The 27808-nt window shown below is 50.0% G+C and overlaps 1 protein-coding gene across 1 annotated transcript; it reads right to left on the bottom strand.

Moving 5' to 3' along the window:
- Window positions 1-27010, bottom strand: PKD2L1 (polycystin 2 like 1, transient receptor potential cation channel). Its single transcript, XM_074959887.1, has 15 exons — window positions 26716-27010; window positions 19688-19801; window positions 16232-16359; window positions 14873-15126; window positions 12911-13135; window positions 11511-11739; window positions 10964-11134; window positions 9505-9686; window positions 6641-6761; window positions 5493-5591; window positions 4298-4419; window positions 2595-2712; window positions 2222-2358; window positions 1208-1355; window positions 1-526 (listed from the first exon to the last, which is right to left on the bottom strand). Exons 1-15 carry the CDS (start codon window positions 27008-27010, stop codon window positions 308-310), a joined length of 2562 nt encoding a protein of 853 aa, XP_074815988.1. The 3' UTR covers window positions 1-307.
- Between the last annotated feature and the right edge of the window lie 798 nt (window positions 27011-27808).

Genomic DNA, 27808 nt, shown 5'->3' on the forward strand with positions numbered 1-27808 from the left:
GACAGGGGGTGGGGGACAGGACAAATTCAACCCATTTAGAGATATAGGAGCCAGCAGCACAGTCTGGATCCAGGTCTGAACACTTCCTTGAAGCCCAGAGGTGTTTGAACCTGGAGTTCTAGATCTATGGTGTTACACAACTTGGCAAATAAAAAACAATAACATCCATGATTCTGCACTGCATCAGCTGAGACAGACATCTTTGGTACAGTCTGTCTTCTTAGTGGCTAGTCTAACAACGGGGAATCAGCTGAGACTGACTTAGTACCCTGGGATCCAAGGTGGGATGGGAGCATTCTGATGGGTGTCAGAAGTGCACGTTAGACTGAGGCCAGGTGTTCTTGGGCACCTGAGAGCCTGGTAACCCCGACTTGGCCAGGTTCGGGTAGTTGCTATTACCATTTTGGGGAGAGCTCCCATTGAGGTTGCTTCCCAGCATGTGCTTTGTCTCCCAGCCTTCTTGGTTTTCCTTCACTAGCAGGTCTAGGTTCCGCTGGAGCAGTTCTTCCTGGCTGGGCTGTTCCTCCTGTTATCGAGGGGAAGAAATGGACGTTTGCACTGTCAACAATTTACCATGAACACTACCAAAGGCTCCAACTGTGGCGATGGAGAGAACCAGGGCCATGCGCTGCTTGGGCTGCGCGCTTTCATTGGGGTCTCCTCTCCAAGCCCTATATACTTTCCATGGGCCACCAAGGGCTTGCCCCGATTAGCCTCATCAGAGTCTTGTTTAAAGGTGTGCAATTCCTTTCTGCAAAATGCTGCTTGCAAGAATGTCTTGCAAATGCACATTTCCAAGGGAATGCTCAGGCAAATGTCTATTCACTGGAGCATTCCCAGCATTCCCATGTGTTCACATGGCCATTCTGAGAGTACTTTGTGGGTTTGGCAGTGGATCTGAAAGTGCTCTGCAGGAGGGAGAGGTCTGTGTACAGGTGATAATTAATGGGCCAGGTGCCACTAGTGGATGTGGTCTGGGCATTAGGGTTGGGACCCTGCAGGCAAGAGGTTTGGTGTCACATCAACCCTTAACGCAAAGGGCTTGTTCTTTCAAAGCGCTGAGCACTCCTATAGGAGCAGGGCTTGGAAAACAAGCTGCTAATTGACCCAGTGCATTGAGGCAGAGAGAGACCCCCAGGCCAGTCGGACGGGGACACGGCCTGCTTGCAGGGGAGCTGGCTGGGGTGTCTGTCCGAGGACGACTGACCTTGCTGATGTTGTCGAGCAGCTTGCCCACCAGGTCTTTCCTCTGCAGTTTGTTTCTCTCCAGCATCTCCAACTTGCTCACCACTGAGTCGATCTTGGACACAATGCTGCCAATGGAGTGCTCCAGCTGCAGGACCCGTCGCAGGAGGCTGTGGAAGAGAGCACGAGCCCTTGTGAACCTTCTCCTATGACACAGGACAGGGTCAGCAGCAGAGAACATACAGAGCCCGGCCAGATCCCCCCACAGGTGTCAGCTGGCAGAGCTTCAGCCCAGTCAATGAAGCTCTGCTGATTTATACCAGCTGAGGCTCTGGGTCCATGGCTATGCTTTCAGTTGTGGTTAGTGATCATGCTTAAGACAAATTATGTCCCAGGCAGGTTAACCATTGGCCAGGTAATGTGGATGGGGCCAAGCTATTACCCCACATGGTTAGGTGAGCCTCCCAGAGCCGCCTTGTCCTGCTCCAACCTCTGTCTCGGTATGGCCCTACATGCCTGTCTCAGGATCCTGCCTACTGTGGCAGAACCAGGATCTCCGGACTCTGGACTGCTGTGCGTTAAGCCCTAGACTGTGCTCCCTCTTTGGGAGAAACAGTTCTGCCCTGCCTACATCCTCACACGCGGAGAATAAGGGCCAGATCCTCAGCTGGTGTAAATCAGGGTCACTCCTACACAAATCCTTCTGGTTCCACGGGCTGAGGGTGCCCATTCCACCCTCTAACCTGGGTCTGTAGCATGACCCCCCCCTTGCAGCAGCATCTGGAGAGATTAATGCAGACACATGCCAGGAAATTTCCCAGCAAGGCGTTCACAAAATAAGTGAACTCCATCACAAAAGGGGCCAGACGCGGCGTGGCCTTGCTGTGCGCGGTGGGGGAACAACATGACCAGGGGATGCTGGAAAAAGATTTCACACCCGTGAGGCACAGGTGGATGTGGCTCCATGAGGGGGCAGGGCATCAGGAAACCAAGCCCTTTGCTTTCAGACGCTGGGCTAGCACCAGCAGTGACCCACATTTGGAATTCTTCCTCAGACACCCAGGTGGACTTATTGATGTGATTGTTCTTTGCATCCACAAGGGTCAAATTCTCATCCAGGTTGTTATCACCATAGGATTTCCCCAAGTTTTCAATCTCTGCATTCAAAGCAACCTAGAAGACAAAGAGAGACACACACACAGAAAGCTGGATTGTAGACTTACCAAGGTATATTTAATACATAACGACACAAGCTGTCAAAAAGTCATCTTCCCTTGCGGTGTATGCAGAATCCAGGCACGGCACCCACTTATTTTATAAGCCTGCCCCAGGATCAGACCCAAGGAATTTTGGAGATTGAACTGTGTCAAAAAAGGGTTCTCTCCTCAGCCCATAGCCCCATCCTTTACCCTTTTCTCCTCTAGGTCATGCCTCATTCGCTTCTGTTCCTCTTCATCAAGGATCTGGTTACCATCTTTGTCAAATCTGGAAAAGGCAGCTGTGATCTCATGCTCGGCATGACCCAGCCTAAGACAGGAGACAAAGAGAATGGATCCAAGAAGATACAAGACACAGCAGTTCAGTACGTTACTAGATTCTAAACCAGGGAGTGCCACTGAGGTACCTGCCTTGGGATAAGAGCAGCGCGTTGTGGTTAAATGCAGGTTAGAAGAACCAGAGCTGGGTGACATTTTATGGCAGGAACTTTTTTATATTTGGCAAAAAGCCACAGATTTGACAACACCCAAAACGTTTCGAGAATTCGTGTCTGTTTTGCCAAATTGTGGTGGGGAAAAAAGTCTGAAAAAGTTGCAGTGTTTTGTTTTGACATTTTCCAGATGAAACCTCTTGATTTTTTGGGGTCAAAATGACTGTTGTGAAGATTTTCAATTGTATAGGTTTTTTTAAAAAATGTAAAAATGTGAAATCCAAGCCAAATTTTCTTCAACCTTCTGATTTGCTCAAAAATGTGAAGCTTTGGGTCAACCCAAAACAATCCCCGGCTCCAGTTTTTCAGAACCACCTGTGAGCCGAAAAATCCATTATTTGCACAACTCAAATGAGAGCCACAACCCAAAGTCAGCTAAACAGGAATGAGAATGACAGGAAAATCCCATTTATTATACAGCTTTAAATGGAGGGGGAAAGGAAGGGTTTGCTGGTGAGAATTTAACGTTGGACTTTTCCAGTGCCCAAAAGTGGATAACTGCTTCACGGGTAGCAGGCGAAGATCTTAGAATCTAAATTCATCAATTAACCTAGACTGAAGGGAGATAGTGAGGTAATAGCTAATGGGGGTAGCAGAGTGAACTCCAGATAGGTGGGACAGATCAAGGCAACACACTGTTCTTTCACCTAGTGTGGAAAGACAGGGAAAACCGAGGCTGGAGAAGCAAGGTGGGTGGGTGGGGGTAAGAGGTGGCTAGAAGGTTGGGCAGATCAGATTGAGATGGTTCACATGGAGGACACTGAAAACCAACATGGCAAGCTGGAATTTGCTGCCATGCTGGCTAAGGTGCAAGAGGAAGTGGTAGTGGATATGGGCTCATGTGAAAGCTGTTATGTACTTTCCTGTACATAAAAGATGCAATAGGTAGCTCTCTGCCTAAATTTACTACACATTAAGGAAAACAACAAAGAAAGAACAAATGTAAAGAGCCCATGTGAAAGAGATGGTGCCATCCTTTATAACGTTCTGCATCTGAACTGACATAAAATGAGGCAGCTGCCTTCCACCACCTCACCCCACTCCCGAGAGGCATACTCCTCCGCATGGAAAGGCACAGGACACAGACACAACCCAATCATCTCTCAGATACAGAGCTGGCCCATGCACCACAGCACAGCCCTGCTCACTTCTGGAGGTATCACTCTGCATTGCCTGGCATTTAGGGCTGGATCCGTGGCCAGTCTGAATTGGTGCAGCTCCAGTGACAGCAATGGAGCCATGCTGATTTACACTGGACAGGGATCTGGCCCTTAAATGACTAGGGTTTAGAAAGACCTCATGTTTGCGCATTGCAGCAGAAATGTAATGAACGTTGGGGGCCGCTCACAAAGAGCGAAGCAGAGTCATTCTGGGAAATTGGGGCCCTTGAACTGACTAACTTACTCTTTCAAACTGTTCTTAAAATCCTCAAACTCTAGCTCCTTTGTCCCATTCTGGAGAGCCTTCTGAACGTCCGAAATCCGCTCTTTCTTCAACTTCAGCCTCATCAGCGTCTTGTGATAGCCCTGGGGTCAGAGATGCACATGGAGGTTTAATGGAGATGCAGGGCAGACAGAAGCAAAGCAGAGATAGCCATGAAACACTGCACAGGTGCCAGATGATACAGGTAACACTGGGATATGTTAGTCTTGCGTATACGCAAGACTTTCTTCACTGACTGAGCCACCTTCCTTCCCAAGCCAGGAGCATCACTGCTTAACACAGAGCTCCAGCCAGGGCAGACTCCCCGCACCTCCTACAGCCTCAGCTAGGGGAGGCTTCCATCTGATTCGGCTGGGAGAGCTGCGGCTGCTGATGCGCAGTCATCCAAGTCAGAGTCTTGACTGCGATCACTCACAGGGTGCCTGCCCAGTGCAGACACCGCATAGGCAGAAAGGGGCACCACTTCATTGATTCCAATGGGGTAGGGGGGAAGGAGTTCTGCCCAGGTGGAATCTGAATATGACCTCAGGATTTGCCCCCAGGGGAGAGTCCTGCTCACATCAGCTGTCTGGAGTCTGCCCCCTCCCCTGGATCTGATCAGAGGGCATCACCTCAAGGCTATCTGGAAGCACTTTGACTGCAGTTGGGCACTGGAGGGAAGGTGGTTTTGGAGCGCACATGCCTGCCTTTGTCTGAGGAATAAGTTTCCCCTGGCCCCTTCCTACAGTCCCTGTTTCCACTGCCAAGCTTCTCTTTCACTTGGGTGGAAGAAAACCACCTTTCCTTTGGAACGAAACAAATGTGCTGTAAATTTCGGGGTGTGGCCATGAGCATGCTACAGAGGAGAGAGATCAGCACTGGTGGCAGCTATTGCTTGGGAATTTGGGAGTCGGGAGGGAGAGAGAGGCTCAAGCCACAAAATGTAGACCCAGCTCTCAAAGACCCCAAAAGTTCAGGGATGTTGGGAGTTTGGCCAACAGGGCCAGCCATGTTTGGCTCCAGATGTGGAACTCCTCCTGCCCCCTGGGATGGATCTGGAGGCTTGGCGGAGGCCCCTCTCTAGTACATTTCATGTGAATTTGGGACCTGTGGATTTGCATTCGCTCTCTGGTGTGTTAGGACAAAGTGAGCTGGGGGTGATGGGGCTCTATACAACCTGCTTCAGGATGTCTGAGAGCTGCAGCTCGTTCTTCTGGTTTGAAAGCTCCTCCTTGACTTCTGAGTAGGTGTCGTTGATGATGGCCAGGAACATGTTCTAGAGAAAGGAGAAACTAGCTGAAGCAGACTGAGCCATCTGGCCTGCCCACACCAGCTCTATTCCTCCCTTATGGCCCCGGGGCGGCGGCAGCGTTTGGGGTGGGGAGGTCAGAAGGAGCAGTTTGTAAGTGACTTTCTGTAGTCAGACAGCAACACTGCTGCTCAGCACAGTATCTGTCAGCAGGGATCAGACAAACGGAGCCGTTCACACCCAGTGATGCTTCCACTGAAAACACAGGGCCCGGGGCGAGGGGACGGTGACCATAGACCAGCACAGTGCTCTCTAGGGAGGAAGGGGGGCTCGTGCTTATGGCACTGGATTAGGATCCAGGACATCCAGATTCAATTCCAGGCTCTGCAGGATTCCCTCTGTGGCCTTGGGCCCAAATCCACAAAAACGTAGACATCCCAGCCCTGCGACGCACGAACCCCCAACTTAGCTGCCACCCAACCTTGCTGGTGCCTACGTTTCTGCCTCTGGGTGTGCACAGCACGGGCGCAGGCAGGCGCCTGGGTGCCCTTCTTACGTCCAGGCCCCAGCGTGAGCCTCAGGCCAGGTGAAGATAAGTGCATTCCTGCCAATCTCACCTTTGGGGTCCAATCCGATAGGCATGCTCTGAGCGTGCCTAATGCCACACAATGTCTGGGGAGCCAAGGAGCTGGCAGCCTCCCTTAGCACCTTTCACTCAGTGGTTAGGGCATGTGAGAGACCCTGGTTCAATTCCCCCTCTACCTGCTGAGGAGAAGGGATCTCTCCCCCTGGCCTTGCATAGGGAGCCTAGACACCCAGCCCAGGGTTCATGGATTCCAGCGATTGCCATGTCACCTTGGCAATACCCAAGTCCCTTTGTGGATCTGGGCCTGAATCTCCCTGGGCTCCAGTTCCCCATGTGCAAAATGGGCAGGTTAATAATGTGCTTGTCTGTCTCCTTCTGTGTGTCTGTCCAGCACCTAGCCCAACAGGGCCCTGACCTCAGTCTGGTCTGCACTGCTGCAACGCACGGAATAATAATAATCATTGCAGGCAGATTAGCCCCTTTTGCTCACCAGCAGCACAAAGAAAACGAAGAAGACATAGGTGACGAAGTAAATGGGCCCCAGCACCCTGTTGGCGTTGTCAATGGCATTGTAGTCAAAGTCGCCAAGTATGATCCGAAATTGGGTGAAACTAGGAACGGAAAGAGCCCAAGGTCAGCACCGCGCCTGCAGTGTATCGGCAACACAGCTTGACACGTATTAGAGAGTCATACACTTCAAGACGACTCACTGGCCGTTTTCACAGGGCTGAGCCCATGAAACGTATTTACCTGCGCGCCTTCCATCACATTGGCTGTCCATGCATTTCCTGCCTTTAGATTTCTGCATAAGATGGGTCTACAGTGCTAGCGAGAGCTGAGCAAATCATTTGTTCTGCCAACATGTTAATGGTTGAGTTGAGTCTCGTTTCGCAGGAGGTGCCCACACTGTGTTGATCAGCATGGCGAATAGAGCGCTACGATTGGCCTGAGATTGTCAAAGCTGTCTGATGGATTTACATACATATAATAATAGCTCTGATCTGCAGCTGAAAAGCATGAGATCTCAAAGTGATTTACAAAGGAGGTTGGTATCATTACCCCTATTTTACAGATGGGGAAACTGAGGCACAAGCCAGGGACATGACCTGCCCAGTGTCACCCAGCAGGCCAGTAGCAGAGCCAGGAATAGAACCCAGGTCTCCCAAGCCCCAGTCCAGTGCCTCTTCCACCAGGCAACACTGCCTCCCACTGTTTTCCCATAGCCGGCCTTGAAAATTTCAACCACGGTGATCGTGTGTAGTTCTCATGCCTCTAGGAACAATATTATGGGATTAGAAGGGTGTAGGTGACAGCAGTTAAGGTGCAACGGAGCTGTAGACTGTGACTCAGAGATTTTGCAACAGGCATATGATTAGCAATGCTGTGGATGATGTGTGAGCTAAAAGACAATCCAGATCAGTCTCCTACAGCTGGGCTTATTGAAGCAACCGACAAGAGGCCAAGTGAGGCCCCATCCAACATGCAGATGAAATTTCACTAGCCACAGCCAGGCAGCCCTGGGTCCCTGACAGTTACAGACAAGGTTTTCCTCTCCCTTGAGGTCTGTGGAATAAAACTCTGCTATGCGCCCCTGAAGGGGGAGTCCATAGCAGTGTTTGGCTAGCATGGCATGGCTCTGTGTAAAAACCCGTCTACAATTTCAACCACAGAGGGAAGCTTTTCACTAGACATTAGTGTTAGAACAGGACCTTGAAGAGTCAAGTGAAGTAACACGACTCACCTACAATTCCATCCTGTCTAGCATCATGTCATCTGCTCCGGGGTAAGTCCGACTGGAACCGGAGCTAACCGTGAGCTGCTGCTATGATGTTAGATACATCTCCATCTACACTGACTGCAAACATCATGTGAATTAACATGACTGAGGTCATGTTCCAATTAAACCTCACGTGCTAGCCAAGCCCACCCTGGAGCCAGCAGGGGCTCAGTGCAAATCTGGTTGGGGGATTTTCTCCTGTGAACATTTGGCCACTTGGAACTGAGGCCCTCAAACGCATTTTGCACAGGCTGAGCAGCTGTCCAGTGAGATGGACACAGCTGGCAGAGGCCACTGGCTGGACTGGATTTGGAGTGGAGCCCTAGAGGTGAAAGCTGTGACTTTTGCTTTAAACTAGAAGCCACAGAATTGGAGTCTTCGAGCCACAGCAAGAAGGGATGTAGAAAAGGTGGATGCAAAGGAATCCATTCGGAGGGGTTAGTTTTTCCTAATATAAGTGAAATATCCCACTTCCTCCCTCATTTCCTGAGTAATTTTAATGGGAGTAACCCCCTGGATTTCCAGCTCTAGCATGAATCAGTGATTTCTCCTCCCCGTTTTATTTAGGGGGTGTGAGGAGGAGGGGATTTGCTCTGTGATCACTGTATCTCTTTCTCTCCCCGCCCCACAAACAAATTCCCAAGCCAAGTTCCCTTCCTAATCCCTGTGGTGATTGCCCACACACTGAGCTGCAGGCTGCTGTCACTTGCACCCTCCCGGCCTCATGACTGCAGTATGGCTGCCTGGGTGTAACTGAGCTGAATTTGCCCTTGTGCAGGTCATGTGCAGCACAGATCACCCTGCTAGGGGGACAATAAAGGGATCCCTCATTTGAACTAGTGCAGTTAGATCATTCATTAATGGTTTCATCCATAGCCCTTTGAAGTCAATGGGAGTCTTTCCACAGACGTTGGATCAGGCCCCGAGTCTTTCCCTAATCGACGTAGCCAAGAGGCAAGTAAGGACCCACCTGCTACAAAACCCACACAGCCAGGAGGCTCAGTGCACACCACTTGGAGCTGGGGCTGAGTTGCTCAGTATGGATCTAGAGGGGAATTTACCCACCGTGCTTGGGTGTACTGGTGCCAGCAGGGCTGGGGAGAGCCAGAGCTGGTTGGAAAATGGAATTTCCATTCCATGGGGGAGTCTAACAACTCTAAATCTGTTTTCGTTCTGCCCTGAAAAGTTGAAATCATGAAATTTCCCAAAGACTGAAAATTGCAAACAACTTCAGTTCAGGACCACCAAAATGCTTCCTTTCAAGAAGGTAAAAAAAAAGTTTCATGTCCATTAAATGGAATGCAGTTGATAATTCTGTTGACGACGAATGAGAAGGAATAGGAGCCAGCTCCCTCTCCAAGAGGTGCGTTGGCTCTGCAGGGACTGACATGCAGTGACAACTGAGGTGTCTCACTAAAACGAGCAGCTGTGACGCTGAACCCACGCAGGGACGAGTCTGCTGAGAAGATACTGCCCAGCTGTGTCTTCACAGAGAAGAACTGCACTTGATGCCGGAGAATGAAGTGTGGCAGGAAACGGTGAGCGGGGAAGGGAAAAGGAGAGAGAAACACACTTACATGCATTTAATAAAGGTGCTAAAGTTTTCCACTTGTGTCCCAAAGAGAAGGTAGCCCAGCTGGGCGTAGGCAAAGAACACAATGAAGAACATGATGGCAAAACCCAGGATGTCCTTGGCACAGCGAGCCAGCGTGGAGGAAAGCTGGGTCATTGTTTTGTTAAAGCTAATGTACTTGAATATCTAGGGGGGAAAAAGACAGGGGTAAGGTAAGATGTGGACATCTCTCAAATACATGCACACACCGAGTTAATAGTATCACTGCAAGAAACAATGCAGCAGGGCAGAAGAGAAGGTAGAGAGGAAGGATGGTCCAATGGTTAGGGTGTCCAGGAGGGAGACTGGGTACAGTTCCTGCCACAGACTTCCTGTGTGAGTCTTAGGCAAGACACTTAGTCTCCCAGTGCTTCAGTTTCCCCATCTGTGCAATGGGGATAGTAGCCCTGCCCTACCACCCCGGGGTGTTGTGAGGATAAATGCATTACTGACTGAGGCGACGAGGGCCAGATAAGCATAGAATACAGAGTACAACCTGTTGGCTTTGTACCAAAGGCATGTCGCTGCCTGAGTCTGAAATGGTCATTCAGCAAGGTCAGCACTGACCGATGGTCATTACCAGCCAATGGCTGTTGGGGGACTGATGTGAAAGGAGCTGGTTGTCTCAGCCCAGCTCCTAGTGTGTCCATGCCAGGAAAATCACCACAAAAATCGGCTCCAATTATCATCCATGACAACGTTAGCAGAGGTGCCAAGATCAAGTGGGTCTGGAAACTGGCCTTCCCTTTTGTCCTAGAGGAGATCCTAGCAGGGCAGGGTCGGGCAGTTTGTGGGAAATTCCCATGCTGCGCATCTTGTCTGCTGTGCGGATAAGACGACCTGTCTCTCCAGGGCTGTGGATGCAGAACTTCCCAGGAGAAAGGCTGACGCCTGGGCTCTGATTTCTCCATCCAGCCCCCACCTGTGGGAATTGGCTTTTCTAATGGGCAGATTTCGAGTGGGGAATTTTTTGGGGTGGCGGGGAGGGTCTTAACATTTAATTTTTTACAAAAATAAAACTGAAGGACATTTCAAAAGGAAAAGTCATTTTGAATCGAGAAGCTAAACCTTTCGTTGCAAAACAATTGGAATTAAACATTTCCACGTTGGGGGATTTTTTTCTGTAGTTGGGATAAAATTACATGGTGCTCAACACCATAACGTCCCCTTTTCTATGCCACAGCTCCCAGCTCACCCCATCTCTCCGGAGCACAGACCCCGTGGTGTGCAGGGCTTCCATGCAGAGAGTGGGACCCGAGGCAGAGATATTCCTCTCCTTTAGCCTGCCCCATTACCACCTGCATTTGTTCCTCTCTGTCCACACCAGGGGAGGGGAGATTAGAGCCCCTGAACTGTGGCCTGCTAGATTCTTTCCCCACGTGCTGTTCAGGTGGCAGAATCTCTCACAGGAGCCCATGCGGTACCTTGATCCAGGCGAAGAACAGATTGACTGCGTTCATGTTGTTGTACTGGGTCTGCCAGAAAGCCAGGAACTCAAAGTCTGCATAGATGTCAGGGTGCCTCAGCAGCTCTCCCATCAGCCTGTTCACCTCGATGGTGCGAAAGATGTGGAACACAATGGCAACGATGGACAGCTGACAAGAGGAAACAGCCTGCATTACCGCTGGGCCTCCAGGTTCACTGGGGACGGGGGCTAAAAACGTCAGAGAACTCCTTGATATCAGTCCATGGGGCTATTCCGCTGGAGGTACTGGCAACACAGGGAGGTGGTAGGAACACACTGGCTTAGCCCCTCATCCAGCCATGCACGTGCTCGAGGGGGAGATCTGCAAAGGCACCTAACTGCTATTGAAAGTCACAGCCTTAGTGCATGCGATTGTCTCCTTCTAGTGGTTCAGTCTGTGATTAGGGCAGAGGTCTGGGCCAGTTCTTGTTTTGTCTGGGCTAGTTCCCCTGCTCTTAACTTTCCTTTTGCTTTTCCATCTTTGCCCCACCTCCACCCCTGCTCACCAGTATGACCACCACATCCAGGATGTTCCAGACACTGGTGAAGTACTGGAGCCTGTGGATGCGCAGCTCCAGAATCTCCTCCACCACGTAGTAGAAGATGAAGACACAGAAGATGATCTCGCAGGCCACAATGAAGAAGTCCCAGGTGCTAACGTATCGGATGAGCTTCACCGTGCGGATTTGCCAGGAGGGGATTGCACCACCGGTGGCTGGAAATTCAACTACTAACCTGGAAGGGGAGAAGGAAACCAGAATGACCATGAGACTGTTGTATGTTCTTGAGATGCACTGGGCTCATCCCCTCCTTCTGATGCACCTGCCAACCCATGGGTGTGGGAGAGTCAGGCACACATATGTGGCTTTTTCACTCATCTCCGCTGCCTCAATGCACATGGAGAAGGGAACCAGGGACCAGTGAAATGCTGGTGGTTATGGTGGTAAGATAAAGGCTCCTTATTAACCGCGTGGCAGCTACCAATAATACTGACACTCAGATCCTCAAACGTATTTAGGGGCCTGGTCCCATTGATTTCAATGGGTGCTTGTCCCTAAACACCTAAGAAGACCTGGGCCTGAGTCCCTAGCCTGGGTGGGACCAGACTTTCAAAGTGGCTCCACACGCAGCAGCTCCCACTGCTCCCAGGCACTGCCTCTCACGAGGGATACATACAGCACCTAGCACAATGGGGCCCCAATCTGATAAAACGAGGCACTGCTGGCCCATTGGAGGGAGTGGGATCTGGGCAGGTGAAGGATCTGCTGGGGAGACTGGACGAGAATGTAACAGGAGTTTATTTGGATTGTGTCCAATTTTCATCTGTATAACGGACTGTTTACTTATTGCTGGCCAGCGTGCACTTCCCTAGCAGTGCTTTGCTACCAGCTAAATGATACTTCCCCTTAGGCAATAGTTACATTAGGGACCCATAATTCTGTCTGCCCTGGACACAGCCACCAGGAAGAGATTGAGCGCAGTTCATCGTACACCCAGTGATCTATTGCAGGTCTTTATAGTGCTTGAATCATGGCAGTAGCTGGCACCAAAAGCGAAGGGGCTCAGGGAAGGAGATGTCACCCCGTCTCAAAAGTCAGAACTCATGCCTCCGCCGTCCCTTCTGATTAGAGAGGACTGGGAGCCAGGAGTCCTGGGTTCTCTCCCCAACCCGGCCTTTAGCTCATTATATGACCTAGGGCAAGTCACTCAAGGTCTCTGCTGCAGGCTTGGAGGACGATAAGGGCCTACCCGCCAGTGGGGCACAGGGGCTGAATTCATTAATGTGGTAAAGTGCTTGGAGAACCTTGGATTAAAGGCACCTAGGCAGGGCAGGGTGTGGATGTCATATTTTCAGTGCTACGCGGTGGGATTGAGGATCAAAGGGTCTCCACAGCTCTCCACCTACCTCAGCACACAGAACAGGTTGATGTTTGCGTTATACACTGAGAAGTCAATGAAGACCACCCGGGTGCCCCGGTCCAGCCACAGCTTCTCCTTCAGGACCTGCAGGGCTTCCGCACTCTCCTCCCGGGTCAGCTTGAGGTCTATGTAATATCCTCCCCCACTATAGCTGGTTAGTCGACCCCAGTGGGATGAGCCGCCCAGTTCTTCCTCAGAATGGTACCTCCACCTACACAGGGAAATCCACAAGCAACCCTTGAGAGGCAACGTGACCCAATGGCTAGTGCACAGAGTTAGGACTCAGGGGACCAGCTGTCCCACTGGGTGGCCTGGGGCAAACCACTTCTCCTCCTGTCCTTTGCCACACTGGAGTGTTTAGACTGGAAGCTCTTCGGGGCTGGGGCTGTCTCGCGTTGTGTTGCTATCTGGCACCTAGCACAACAGGGACCCCCAATCACAGCCACTGCTACAAGGCATTGGCCGTCACAGGGCTAGTCACGCCTCTGACCCCGGCTGGCCTTTACCTGTCACCTTTCTCAGGGTGGAATCATGTGAATCTCCCACTCTCAGACTGGGCCCTGGCCACAGCCCCCTGTGATCACCCTCGATTAGGCAGCAGGCCTGATTTATCTTCAGCGCCTGCCATTCTGTTCCCTCCAGCAGCAATGATAGTGGTGCTGCCCAATGACCAGACAGCCTTCTTTAAAGCAAAGTATGATTTAGGTAGAACTACAGCATTATAGAGAGAACAGACCTGAAAACAATGAACAGACAATGCGCGTGTCTAGCATACCAGGGATCTATTCGTCTTCCACATGGGGACCTTGGCAGATCTAAGCTTCCAGCAGAGCCCCCCAAGACTGTTCAGGTGTGCGTGACAGTCTCTTCCTGTAACTTACAAACCAGTTCTCCCCCGACTCCTCCCCTTCACGGAGAGTTTTCTCTAAAAAAAACGGTCAAGTCCTTTTGATCACCCTGCTTCCCAAAGACCAACTTACTTTTGTAACTGTGTCTGGCTCACTGACCTGCTAATCCCAGCACTGGCAGAACAAGCCTTGCAACTTGCTGGAGACAGGACATAGAATCCCCAAAACTAATAGTTTCCCCCTCTGTCTTGTAATTACCCTGCAAGTGTTTGCTCAGAGGTTGCTTACCAGGGTCCATTGTGTGGCTTCCCTGCTTGTTTCTCCCACAGTCTTAAGATAGAACAATGCATTCAGACAGGCAAGTCTCATAACCCAGTATACAGCAAGTTCACCTTACTGACCTAGTCACATACAGTGTTAATCAAAATGATCACATCTCAATATTCTAGGACTATAACACGGCAACTCCACAACCAGTATCCTAATACGAACCAAGGGTGAGGAAATCATACAGTCTAATAGCAGGTGAACTTCAAAACGTTTTGCAGGTTTGGTTCAGTTTGGATAAGCATCCAGAAGTCCCAGTTCTTAACTGAATGATCCTAACATCTTGGGTTGGGCTGAGAACAGGCTATCAAGACCTATGGGACTTGGTTCTTTCTCATGGGTCACAGATATTACAGGGGAAGTAGTGGGTTTTGTGCCCTCACTGCATCTGGTCCAAAAATATTCTCTCCCAGGATGGTGTCTTCATCAACTTAAACTACAAATACAAGAGTCTCAACCTAAGTTTTCTCCTGAGCATGGAGGTTCCTAGGGTTTTTCCCAGCAGGAACCTCTTCTGCTCCAGCCTCAGAGAGACACTGAAGCTTTCTTAATATCCTTGGTCTGGAGCCAACAGGACCCACCTGGTCTGGCTGCCAGTGGGAGTCAGAGGGAAAGAACTCTGCAGGCCTACACGGGATTCTCACCCCCAACATCCTGTTGCCCATGGGACTAGCCTTTCACATGGTATTTTAGCAAAAGTTGGCCAAAGTGCCAGCAAAAGTCAATCAAAGATTTTCCAATGCAAAGGAGTTTGGTCGGAGGGGCGCACTTACGCGGTTCCATTGATGAGCCCGAAGGGGACTCTTTCCTCCTTGTCCTCAGAGTACACATCATAGCAGCCCGAAATGTCCTCCTTAAAGTTGTCATGCACCACGCACGAGTTGTTCTTCACCTTCAGCTGGCGCAGACGTGGGACACCGAGCAGCAGATTCTCATAGTAGATGTAGGACTGGGTGCTGTGAGCTAGTGACTCATTGTTGTACCATTTGGTCCAGTACAAGCTATCCAGCAATGGGCCTTGGGCATACTGCAAAAGAAGAGGAATCAGACATCTGGCTCAAGGCAACCACCCAATGGGATGCCCCTGGGCAGGGGTCTTCACCTGGGGGTCACAACTAGGTGTCAGCTTCTCATGATGCCCTTCCCCTCCCCGTATTGCTAAATAGTGGGGTGGTATCAGCTGTATCATGGTTAGATGGAAGGGGGATGCCTTTGGAAAAGGGGAGGATAGGATGGAAAATGGTGAACCAATGCCCGGGTGCAGTGGGGGAAAGGCAGATCCTTAGCTCATGGTAGGCTTTTAAATGGCAGAGACAGACAAAGGCAACTCGTTACAAGCTATTTCTAGGTGTCTGATCAGCACAAGAGGTTGTGGTGTCTCACCAGCATTCACACTGCTTGTGCCATATCATTTCTCAGCTTGTTCTTTAGCAGAAATCCGATGGATCCTATGCACCTGTTCCATCGTTATCTGTTATTCGGATGAAAGCTACAGGGACTTGCAATCAAATTCCCTCAGTCTACCTAAGCTGAGAGCCAGGGCCTGATTTTCAAGCTGGTTAGGCATGTGGTTATCACACATAAATCAGAACCTGCTTCTTGTTAAAGCACTGGAGAAAGACGCAGAAGCTCTAGGTCCAATTCCCAGCTCTGCTATAGACTTCCTGTGGGACCTTGGACAAGTCACTTAGCTTCTCTGCATCTCAGTTCCCCATCTGTAAAATGGGGATAATAGCACTTCCTTTCTCCCATCTTTTGTCTGTCTTCTCTATTTTGGTTGCAAGTTCTTTGAGGCAGGGACTGTTTCACCATGTGTCTGTACAGTGCCTAGCGCAATGGGGCTCTCATCTCAGGGCCTCTAGGCCACACAGTAATGGGAATAATTCCTGTGCTCAAATAGCTAGAAATGGCTGGTGAATTTTATGTGTGCAAATGACAGTGAAATTTCTACTGTTCACACAGGAAGTGAACTAACATGGACAATCACAGAAGTCAATCAACAGGCAGAAGCAAATGGAGCAACCACACACTGCCCAGAGGGACATGGGCCAGCACAGGAATGGATTACATGGCATCAGTGTGGGAAAATTTCCCTTTCCCAGAACCTGGGGACCGTACTTGGTTGTACTCACCCCCCAGAACTCAGCCATGCTACCTATGGACTGGAAGGAGACCCCGCTGTCTGAAGGGGTATGCAGGAAGAGGTTGGACATCACTTTGGTGTAGTAATAGGCATTTGTACTGGTCATTCCATAAGTCACTAGGAGAAAACAGGAGAGAGGGGGATGGTTCCCTTGCACATAAATATTAGAGACTAACATTAATATCAGCTCTACCTTAGTAGAGGTGAGTTTGGGAGGAAAGAGGAGAGAATGCAGAAGGAAGAGAAAAATGTGATGCTCAGGGACTCTCCAAAGTCCTCAGCAAATATATTTCTGAATTCAGAGAGGCCTCTCTCACTGGGGATGAAATCTATTTCAGAGCAGCAGTGGCTTGACTTACTGGGCTTCTCCAGAGCAGCAGGTTGTATGCAAGCACCCCAGATGGACAGGTTTAAAAGGGCCTCCTTTTTACCATACAGAAGCACCTAAACTTTTAAAGGGTGACAATGCTTGAAAACAGCAGCAGCCAACCTATCTGCTGTGTGGGCAGGGCTGACACTTTACAGCTCACCCCGAATAAGGGGCAGCCTGGAAAAGGAAATGGGACACAGTCACCATTCCTTTCCAGCTCCCCTGGCCTTGCTCCAGGGACCTGCTCCACCCTCTGACCCAGGAAGTCAATGGGACTCCTTACCTCCTTAGGGTTACATATGCACCCAAGTGGCATAGACATTTAGCACCCGCTGCAGAGGCTCATGGTCTAAGCTTTTGAGGAACCAGGGTTTAATCCCTGGTGATGACTAAGCTGATGGTGGTTATACGTTGATAAAGAAACCTTGCCGATTACAGCTTTGTTTCTTTCTGCTTACTCATCCACTGTCTTACACAGGCATTTTGCCGGGCATAGCCATCGTTCAAGTCCTAGGAGTCATAAGTGCATAGATTCCAAGGCTGTTTGATCATCTAGTCTGACCTCCTGCATATCCCAGGACAGAGAATTTCACCCCGTTTCCCCTGTATTGAGCCCAAGAACTTATGCCTGGCTAGAGAGGCATCCAGCCTGGATTTGAAGACTTCAAGGGACTTCCCTTGGTGGGAAGCTTTAGATTAGTTTTCACCCAACAAGGATCCAGACCTTTGAGTGGGATCTAACACAAACGACACACGCACACTTCTCTCCCAGGCAAAGAATCAAACACTGCAAATCATAAAACCTGTCCCCCAATGAAAGGGCTTCCTAAAAAAGCAACCAATGTTCAAAAAACAGACTTCTGCATGACTCAGAATAGGTGCGTGTCCCAGTCACACTGGAAGACTGATTGGGATGCCATCCCCCTGTGCCTGAGCGATAACCACCCCGTTTGGTACCTTTGTGTATCTGTTCTGCCATGGGGTGCATGAAATATAATCCACTGCACCATGCAATGCCACAGGTGCTCCTTTGAGATAACAATGAACCTTCCCAAAGCAAACAGCAATTGTTCTGCCCACACAAAGTACATTAGTATTCGGTACAGAGCTGCATTAAATCCACTCCCGAGGACAATGTGAGCTGCCATTCCCGTTATCATCCTAACCACCCTTCCCTCATGGCCCATTGAGATTTAAAGGGGAAACATCAGCTCCCTGCGTGTGTTTGAACAATGCAGCTCGGATTCCAGGAAGCTTCGAGACCTGGCTGTTTGCATTTGTCCTTTGCCCTTACAGAGCTTCCTGCCACAATTCTGAGGAGGGGCTCTTGTGCAAATCCCCAGTGGCATGTTAGAGGTTAATGGCCAGAGCTTGCACTGAGGTCTGGGAAGCATGGCTTAAAAGCAGCAGATGTCAAGTCGCCTAGTGCAGAGGCCTAGTGCTGATGTCTGAGATGCTGAGTGCCCCCTTCACTCAGGGTATGTCTTCTTGGGCGAGTGGCACCTGGGTGTGAGCAGTCACGCCGCAAAGCCATACCCGAGACTCTGTGTCCTCATGGGGGTTGTGCTTCCCTGGGTGTGTCGTCAGCACACTCCATAGCTTCTTGTGCTGCAGTTTTCTGAGCTGCTCTGATTCTTTCCCAGTGAGTTGTGGGAGAACTTGTTGGTCCTTCTGGCTAGATGGAGGGAATCGCGGGAAGGCGCTGAAGGAAGGACTAATCAGCATTGCAATGGGTTAGCCTGTGTCCACACTGCGAAGTGGGCAGGTTACCAGCCCACATGAAAGCCTCACTCAGGTTTTAGCCAATAGCCCTGGCTGGGCAGATAGCTTTGGTGGTGCTTGCAAGCAGGGCCGCCCAGAGGGGGGGGCAAGTGGGGCAATTTGCCCCAGGTCCCGGGCCCCGCAGGGGCCCCCACAAGAGTTTTCAGCTGCACTTCGGCGATGGGTCCTTCAGTGCCGCCAAACACACCCGGAGTGAAGGACCCACCATCGAAGACTCCAGGCCCCCTGAATCCTCTGGGCGGCCCTGGCTGCAAGCACCACCAAAGTCGCGTGCGAGGGTTTTGCGTGTGGATGGGAGTTAGGGGAGACACCTGGGTAAGAGCCTGGGCAACTCTGAAGTGAAGAAATACCCTTCTGCTCATCTTGTGCAGGACTCCTTCGTGATGTGTGCTTCTCTCAGGAGCCAGCTGGGGGTTTGCTTCTCTGACAATCCCAGAAAGGAGCATCAGTGAATGCACTGCAGTTGTTAGAGTGGGGCAGTGGCCACCAGGATTCCTGGGTTCTCTGCCCTCAATTTGCTGTCTGAACTCAGACACGGCGCTTAGGCCATCATTTTCAGAGGTCCTGTGCAACCGCTGCTCCTGCAAAAGCCACCTGGAGATGTGGGTCTCAGCCCTTCTGAAACTCAGACCCCTTAACTACTTACCAACACCTACGACTTGATCTGGTGGTACTTAACGCCCATGCAGGGAACTTGGTGAGGGTTAGGTAATTGTCTGCAGAGGCCGTTGGGACCGCTGGATGGACGGTGCCATGGGAGCTTAGAGAATCACCACTAGAGCTAGTCAAAAATGCCCTCTCCTTTCCCCCGGGTAAATTTTTTCTTGATTTCCCCCCAAAATTTCCTATGAACTTTTGTGCCAGCGAAAAACTGAATTGCGAAACCCCCAAACTGTGAGGATTTTTTTCAAAAATTGAACAGTTTTTTGAAAGCCAAATATGTTTCTCTCTCCCCCTCCCCAACCAAAAAAAAAAAAACCTGTAAAAGGTCAACGCACAAGAACATTTGTATGCTGACCATTTTGATGAAAAAATTCCAAGCTGTTTTAAAGATTACCAAGATCTGGCATTGGCCAGCTGCGAAATAAATTAGGTATTTTTCTCTCTACCATTACATGATGTCGATATTTTACTGATTTAGTTAAGAATGTGCCCTCCAGAGCTCTAGGTGCACATACAAGATATTAAACATCCCATAAATTAGAGCCAAGACGTCCAAACCATAAACCCTCCCAAACAGAGTTACACACACACAGACAGACCCACCCTTGAGCCATCTGGGCAGCTACTCACGTAGGCAGATATCCACCAAGAAGATGACATAAACCAGCAGCTCTCGCAGCGTGGTCTTTACATACAGCTCTCGGTCTTCAGCAGTATTCTCAGTCAGAGTTGTCCCCCAGAGGCCTGTTAAGCATAAAGCAGCATCAGGTGAATTTAGGGCGAGATTGTCAGAGGAGTTAGCTGCTCAATGCCCATAGAAAGGCCCTTGGAAACTGTTGGCATCACAGCCCCACTGACTAAAGTGATGCGGTACAGGCAGGGCGGTGAAAGTGTCACTGATCCCAGCAGACCCTGGGTCTTTGTGCTCATCTAGTAGCTGGTCCACATAAGAGGATAAGAATCTACTAATGTGCCAGCTGAAGGGGGTTGTTCCTTTAGCTCACGTGGTGGAAACTCATGCTTTTCATGCTGAAGGGGCCTCACTGAGGCCCTACTGTTGACAACCCAAGTGGGGCCATCTGACAAGCTTGTCCATCCCATGCTGACAGCACGCCTCAGCCCTGATCCAGCGGGACATGTCTAGTCAGTCACCCTCTCTTCCCTGCTGGTAATCGTGTCCCCATCTGCACCATCAGTCTGCACAACACCACTCCCCTGCCCTCTCAACTGAGCTCCTCAGTGCTTCTCCCTGTCTTCATCAGGCCCCGTCAGTCCCTCCCTCCTGCCTCTAGCCTCCTTCTCTGTCCCCTGCCCTCCCCATCAGGGCTCCGCAAAGGCCGCAGGACAATATTCTCCCTGTGTGATGGCCAGCACACAGGTGGGGGGTTGGCCGGCCAGCACACAGGTGGGGGGTTGGCAGGAGGCAGACCAAGCCCTGTCAGTCTGAGTGGTGGCAGCTCAGTGGCATGCTGGCCCTGCCAGGTCTCTGTATATGGAAGAGCAAGTGCCTGGCAGGGTGGGAAGAGGGCACCTGACAGGCAGCCTCACATGTCCACGTGATGACACTGGCCATCCAGGCAGGACTTCCCTAGCTGAACTGCATCCAGGGTCAGCACGGGCCTTCCTGCGTCTCTCTGATGACACCCAAAATCTCTGGGCCTGGGCAATGCACAAACCCTGAGGAGCCCCTGGAAGAGATGATCTTGAATCAAACACCTTGACCCCAAACCCTGGGGCTGCAGGAAATCGAGGCCCAGCTCCTCCACGGGTGTCAGTTGATGTGGCTCGATTGACTTCAATGCAATTTACACCCCGGAGGGGCTGGCCCCAAGGAGCTAATTCTGTGTCTTGAGCCCCTGTGCACTTGACATGGTGGAAGCAGCTCACTGAGCATTGCCTAATGCTTGATCAGGACGAATAGAGCTTTCTCCTCCAAGGACCTGACAGCGCACAGTTAATGAACTGCCTGAGTCCATTAAAGCACTTGCTCATTCTCTCTCTAATGGGCCCTTTGTGTGATCACTCAAACTTTCACCCACACATGTCTAAACTTCCACTTGAAAGCTGAGCGGCTTAATCCACATCAGCAATCTCAATGGTTCTCGCTCCTTTCATACGGTCCCAGCCCTTGTACACACCTGGGGCAGAGAGATGGGCACAGCTCCGCCTGATCAAAGCCTGAATACCCTGAGTGCTCTCTGACAGAAAGAGGATGGGCATTTGGGCTGGAGTGTGCCAACATGGTGCAGTGCCGTGCACTCGCTCCCTGCTGTTCACGGCCGCTGAGCAGAGTGGAAAGCATTCTGCTCTGCATCGTCACATGCCGGTCTCTGCCTTTCAGAGCAGCAGCCCGGCCAGTTTGCTGTTTGCCTCACTGGGTCACATGCACTTGAGGCCAGCAGAATTACTGTGCGTTCGCGTGTCTTGAGGTGTCTCCAAGCCAGAGATGGGTTTCACATCAAAACCCTGCATGCAAACGCCCCTGAGCTATGGGGGGTGGAGGAGGGAGTGGAAGCCAAATCTACATCTGGAGCAAAATCTCACAGCTCTACCAGGTCAAACAAAACCCTGGATGTGAGGAACAGCTCAGCCACAAGGAGGAAAAGCGGTTATGCGCTTAAGGCACTGGAGAGGGATTCAAGAGATTGGGGTTCAATTCCTGGCTATGCCCTAAACTCTCTGTGTGACCTTGGCCAAGTCACTCTGTGCCTCAGTTTCCCATCTCTGAAATAGGGACAATACTCCCTGTGTCTGTCTTGTCTATTTAGACTGCAAGCTCTTCAGAGCAGGTACTGGCTCTTTCTAATGGTATGTCTATACTGCGAGCTGGGAGCATACGTCTCCTCAAGCTGGAATTTCCCTGTGCTAGCTCTGATGGAACTAGCGCCCTAAAAACAGGGTGTAGCTGCAGCGGCATGAGTGAGGGGACAGGCTAGCTGATCCAAGTACAATCCCATCCGAGACCATAGGCATGTACTCGGGGCAGCTGGCCACTGGGACCGCAGTGGCCATACTCTCTTTTCACTGCGCTAGCATGGGTATATCTCCTCGAGCTGGGATACCTTCTGTGTTTGTGCAGCACCCAGCACAGTGAGGCCACTAAGCCCTATTGTAACAATCAACAAACACCACCAGGCAGTAAAGGGTTAAAGGGCTGGATCTCCAGCACGCAGATGGGGCCTCGTCTCACCACCAGGCCTTTGCTTGCTGCCCTAATGTTCTGTGCACATGTGAAGAAGTGCAATAGGGTCAGCTGGGGCATTTCAATCTGCTCTGGCAACCCACAACAGGCTCCTGTGCACAGGACGTGGGGTTTGCTCCATCCTAACTCAAGCTAAACATCCCCTCAAACCAGTGTGGGCTGGAATAAGGACTACAGGGTTGGTCTTTCCTCTGAGATAGCTCCTGAGTTGCCATGGAGGGCTCTGATCGCTTTCCAAGTGTCAGTCCATATATCTCCCTTAGTGGCTTCACAGGAAAGTGAATCAATGATTATCAAGTGCTTTGAAATCTTTTGATGCCAGAGGTGAAAGGATTGCTACAGGTAATGTTAATAACAGGAGCAAGTAGAGCTGCGAGGACATGAATACCCTGTTTCCCGAAAGATTGAGATTTTGACATTTGTCTTTGTTGCAATTAGGAACAAACCCTCGAATTCCCAGGAAAAAAATTGTTTTGAATTGATCAAAATGTTCCGGTTTGATGTCGCCTTTTAAAACGTTTAGGCTACAATGTACCTGTTACAAAAATTGAAGCGAAAGTTCTCTGCAAACTGAAAAATCAAAATGTTTCACTCTGAAAGCATCAAAACATGACATTTCAACACTGTCCAAACTCTCCCATCCTGCTCCCTTTTCCCCTCCCAGAATGAAATTTTGGCAAAACCTCTATGGTTCTGTGAAGTGTAATGACTTCAGCAGAAAGGGATGGTGTGACGGAAAATGGACCTCTTGCAGTATGAGTGTTCAGGAGAAGCCAGCGGGCTGCCTCATCCTTGGAGATCAGGGAATGGAAGCACTTTGCACTGCTCTCAAGAGACCAGACCCTAGTCAATGACGCATCTGTCCTGAGGGGTCCAGTGTGGAGCTGTGGCCATGCCTTCAAACACAGGCTGGGGCACAGGCCATGGAACTTAAGAACAGGGTAGAAGAGAAAGGATCCCAAAAGCCTGCTACTCACCTCCCCCCAAAACCCATTCAGTCAATGGGCCAGATCCTCAGCTGATGTAAATTGGGACCTCTCCATTGACTTCACTGGAGCTACCTTGATTCAGACCAGCTGGGGATCTTGTCTCCCCTGCATCCCAGAGCAGGTTGTGCACTGCTCAGTAATTCTTCCACTAAAGCTCTCCTTTCAGCAAGCACAATATATCTGCAAACACCACCACCAGCCAACCCAACACTGGGTTCTGGGTGCACAGGACACAGCAGCTGCAAGGAGAACCCACGCCAGGGGCCCTCAATGGGGAAAAGCTGAGCTAACTCCCAGGCAGGATGACGTATGTTCCGGTGCGTGTTTGGGTGGGGAAGGTCAATAACACTGTGCCTGTTTGTCAGCTAAGAGATCCCCCAGGAGTCTGCCAAATCGTGGGGCAGTGGGAAACAAGGGAGAAGAGACAGAGGAGTATTAAGGAAAGAGTGGCAGAGGTGGGGAAATAAAGAGGACAAGCTCCTCAGCAGGGGTCAATTGGCACTGAAGTCATTGCAACAACACTGATTTACACCAGCTGAGGATATGGCCCAGAAAAAGAAATGTCAAGACAAAGATGAGCATGATCCCCAGTGCAATCAAAGAGCTAGGATTTGGAGATTGGCTCAGCTCCTATCCCCAGGGATCTACCTACCCAAGGCTCCTATTAGCACAGTGTCTAAGCACCTCACAATCCTCCCCCTTCCCGGTGGGCAGGGCCACTCTCCTGACCTTGCAGATGGGGAACTAAGGCCTAGAGAGGCAATGTGGCTTGCCCGAGTCACCCAGGAAGGCCATCGGAGAACCTGGAATTCAAACAGAATCTCAAAAATCCCAGGTTGGCCCCCAAACCACTAGCCCATCCTCCCTCTATGGAACAAAGCCATGTAGCAGAACTCCTTCCCAGACGATGTTTGCACTGATGGGGACAGCTTCTTCAAGGACATGGACTCTTCCCAAGTTTTAAAGCCATCCAAGCCAAGTCCCAACTTTAACCTACGGCTTAGAAAACACGCCTTTCCCCAGATGCACCCACCACCTGGCCTGTCCCACTGCCTGGCTCTCCTCTGGACACTTCTGCCGATCGGAAAGCTGCCGAGATGGCTGTGTTGGGGACTGAGTTCTATCAGGACTTTGTTTTCCCGTGTACTGTATTTTCTAAATAGACAACCAACCTAATTCTCAATTATTGCAGGACAACTGCCACTCATTGATATATTTTGCTTTCCACAACCAAATCCCTGTACAACTTTTCTTGAGTGATGTACCTGAGTAGTTAGATTCTAATATCTAAACTGCATTGTTAAATCTAGTCACCTAAATTTGGGTTATTGCTGATTATGTACTCTATGTATCATATGACTTTTAAAAACTAACTTTATATTTGTGGATAATCTAAGCACTATTCCCAGATGTACAGACACTCTTTTCCCAACCTATGTATTATATAATTTTTTAAACATTAGCTTTAATAAAAAAATTTAAATTGTTCTTCACATCATCAGCTTCCTCCCGGGGGACAGGATGGAAGGAGACTCAAGACCAAGCGAGCCCTGCATTATAAGCAGTTTCTCCATGTATAAGCAAAAACAAAAGGAGTACTTGTGGCACCTTAGAGACTGTGCATCCGATGAAGCGAGCTGTAGCTCACGAAAGCTTATGCTCAAATAAATTGGTTAGTCTCTAAGGTGCCACAAGTACTCCTTTTGTTTTTGCGAATACAGACTAACATGGCTGTTACTCTGATCCATGTATAAGGTGCAGTGAAAATTAATTAAATTAGTATCTGCAAGTACCGTGAGGATGCAAAAGGCTAGCAGCAGGTCAAATGTCATTACTAGACTATACATTAAGGACTGAGCCAAAGCCCACTGAAGTCAATGGGCGGTTTTCTTTTGATTTCTTCTGGCTTTGGATCAGATCCTGATGGCACTGCTCTGTACATGGGTAATCTTTGCCTACAGGGGGCAGTACTGGATTAGTCAGGGAGGGAGTGGAGGACATGATGGTACCATAGGGGTTTTCATTCTCATTTCTTTGACATCAGCATTACACAGAGATTGTATCTGGAAAGGGATTTGTGTTTTGGAATGATTGATCTCTTGGTTTTCAAGCATCACACTCTAATTATGTCACAGCACCCCGAACAAAGGAGGAGTCCTGTGGGGACTGTAGACCTCAGAATAAAACAAAGTAAATAATGCATTAGCCTACCATCCCCTGTAGGCACATTCCTCCTCTCTCAGCCTCTGTTTCCAGTTGTGCTACTGGGCCAAGGGAGATCTACATCCCAGCGCCATTGAGGGATGCCATCAATTGCTCTAGAGACCCAATCCAACTCCTATCAAAATCAGTGGGAAGACTCAATGGGTGTTGGATCTCGCTCTAAATGGCAGCCCAGAAATCTTTGATAATATAACCTATAGACATCATACAGCTGGTCTAGACAAGAACAGTTTAGACAAACACTTGTCAGGGATGCTCTAGACGTACTCAATCCTACCTCAGTGCAGGGAATGGACTAGACGACCTCTTGAGGTCCCGTCCAGCCCTGCATATCTATGATTTACACACCCATGTTACAGTGGGTACATTTGCACAAGGGTTGTATTAGAAACCGTGATTAGAACGTCACAGAATTTACAGTGGGGGAAAAACCCTGCTAGGTTATGTTGCCAGTTCATTGGCCACCAGTGCAGGGATTTTCCCTACAGTTTAATGCATTCTCCAGCCTGGTGTTTAATTTCTCAAGCAATGGGGCTTCACCCCTTCTGTTGGGAGATACTCGGAAATGGACTAGATCCCACTGCCGGGAGCTGCCCCAAGATGCAGCCTAAATGAGTGTTTCTAGCTTTTAGCCCCCTTACTGTTCCATCTAGCCCCTTGTGCCAGCCTAAACAATTCCCCTCTCCCTATGTGTCCCCCACCTCAGTTATCTTTTAGCAAAGCTATGTACATATAGCTCTTATGCTCAGTCCCTATAGATTAATCCCCACAGCCCAATAGTGTGGTGGCTTTTCATCTTCCAGTTTTATATACATGTATATATAGAAAGTGTTGATATAGGGGTCACGACTATCCCCTCTAGAATAAAAAACATCTAGGGAGGGCGTATTGTCTAATTCCTAGAGTCGGGGTTTGGAATCAGGACACCTAGGTTCTATTCTAGGCTGTGACCTCGAGCAAGCCCCTGAGCCTTTCTGCACCTCAGTGTCCCCATCTGTAAAATGGGGACAATAGCTACACCTCAGAGATAAGGCAGGGAGCATGGGATCAGGACTCCTGGGTTCTGTCCCTGGAGCTGACACAGATTTATTGCCTGACCTCAGACAGAGCACGTTAGACTAGGAGTGCTCAGTACAGCTATGTGCAGCTTTCCATGTTATACAGCTGCTCTATGGCTCTCAGCTCCCAGGGCTGCTCTTCACATGGGTTTATAAACACATTCTAACCAGACCCCAAAGTTTTACCTCGGATGCCTTTGAAGACATAGAAGCAGCACCTGGGCAGGGGTTTCTTCTTTACATCCTCTGCCTTTTTCCTCTCTTCTTGGTAGGGAAGGGAGTCCCCCAGCTTCTCAATGTTCTCGTATGGGTTCTCCAGAATGGCCTTGGGGTTGTAGATGGCTCGGATCTTCAGAGAGGCAGAGGGGGAGCCATTGTAAACTGGATTGTCCCATGCTTTCTTCCCCAGGGTCTCTAGCTCGTGCTCCTCCTGGGCTCGAAAGTGGCTCTCGGCTCTGTTGTTTAACCGGGAGGAGCTCATGGCGGTTCACCAGGGAGTGATGTGCTTTTAATTCACTCGCTGGTGCAAACTGCCTGGAGACAGAAATTCAAAGCTGGAGAAGACGAGTAACTTGAAGGGAACTTGTCAGAGTCAGGGAGCCCCTTTGTCAGGGGAGTCCTGACTGGCTGAGCACTGGATGCGTGTAGGCTTGGTCTCTCTCTCTCTTTTATACTAGCTCATCTGGTGACATGGCTCAGAGAGTGGCACAGCCCATTGTTGGGAATGGCTGTAAATGCTATTCTTCTTGGAGCGCAGCTACAGTCCAGGGGATGCTCTCTGCCTCCCGGCACAGATAACAGCTCTGAATGCCACAGTGGGGAGAGGAGGCTGCTAGGAAACTGAATCTCACTGCTGGAGTTGAAGGGAGGGAGGGGATAGGGAATTAATAGGACACCTAAGGCTGCAGGCAGCTGAGACTAGCACCTGGTGCTTGCCCAAGTGTTAAGGGCTGGGATTTAGCATGCAGGAGGGAGTTTAGATCTTGCATGTGGGACTTCATGGGAGATAGGGACCAGGAAGGAGGGATACATTTTGCAGAAGGAAGGTCACAGAGGGCTGGGTAGCTCCATGGAGCAAGGCAGAGAACAATTACTTTGGAGATCCATGAAGTTTCAAATGTTCAACGAACTGTTAAATTCGGGTGACTGAGACAAAGCGGACCATGAATGCTGTCTGTAACGGGTGCATAGACAACACAAAGTCCCTCGAGGCAGAAGTATATCATTACTGAGAGTCACCAGATTGCGAGACTATCTGGGATAGCACTAAGTCTATTTA

The sequence above is a fragment of the Natator depressus genome, chromosome 7 (genome assembly GCF_965152275.1).
Source record: "Natator depressus isolate rNatDep1 chromosome 7, rNatDep2.hap1, whole genome shotgun sequence".
Lineage (NCBI taxonomy): Eukaryota > Metazoa > Chordata > Testudines > Cheloniidae > Natator > Natator depressus.

Bases quoted from the DNA above. Each gene is read 5' to 3' on its own strand.
- PKD2L1 (XM_074959887.1), bottom strand. From the start codon at position 27,010: ATGAGCTCCTCCCGGTTAAACAACAGAGCCGAGAGCCACTTTCGAGCC. The intron at 19,802-26,715 runs GTAAAACTTTGG...TATGCTTAACAG, and splicing joins TGTCTTCAAAGGCATCCGAG to GCCTCTGGGGGACAACTCTG. The intron at 13,136-14,872 runs GTAAGTGCGCCC...TTCCCTGTGTAG, and splicing joins GGGCTCATCAATGGAACCGC to GTGGAGGTACCATTCTGAGG.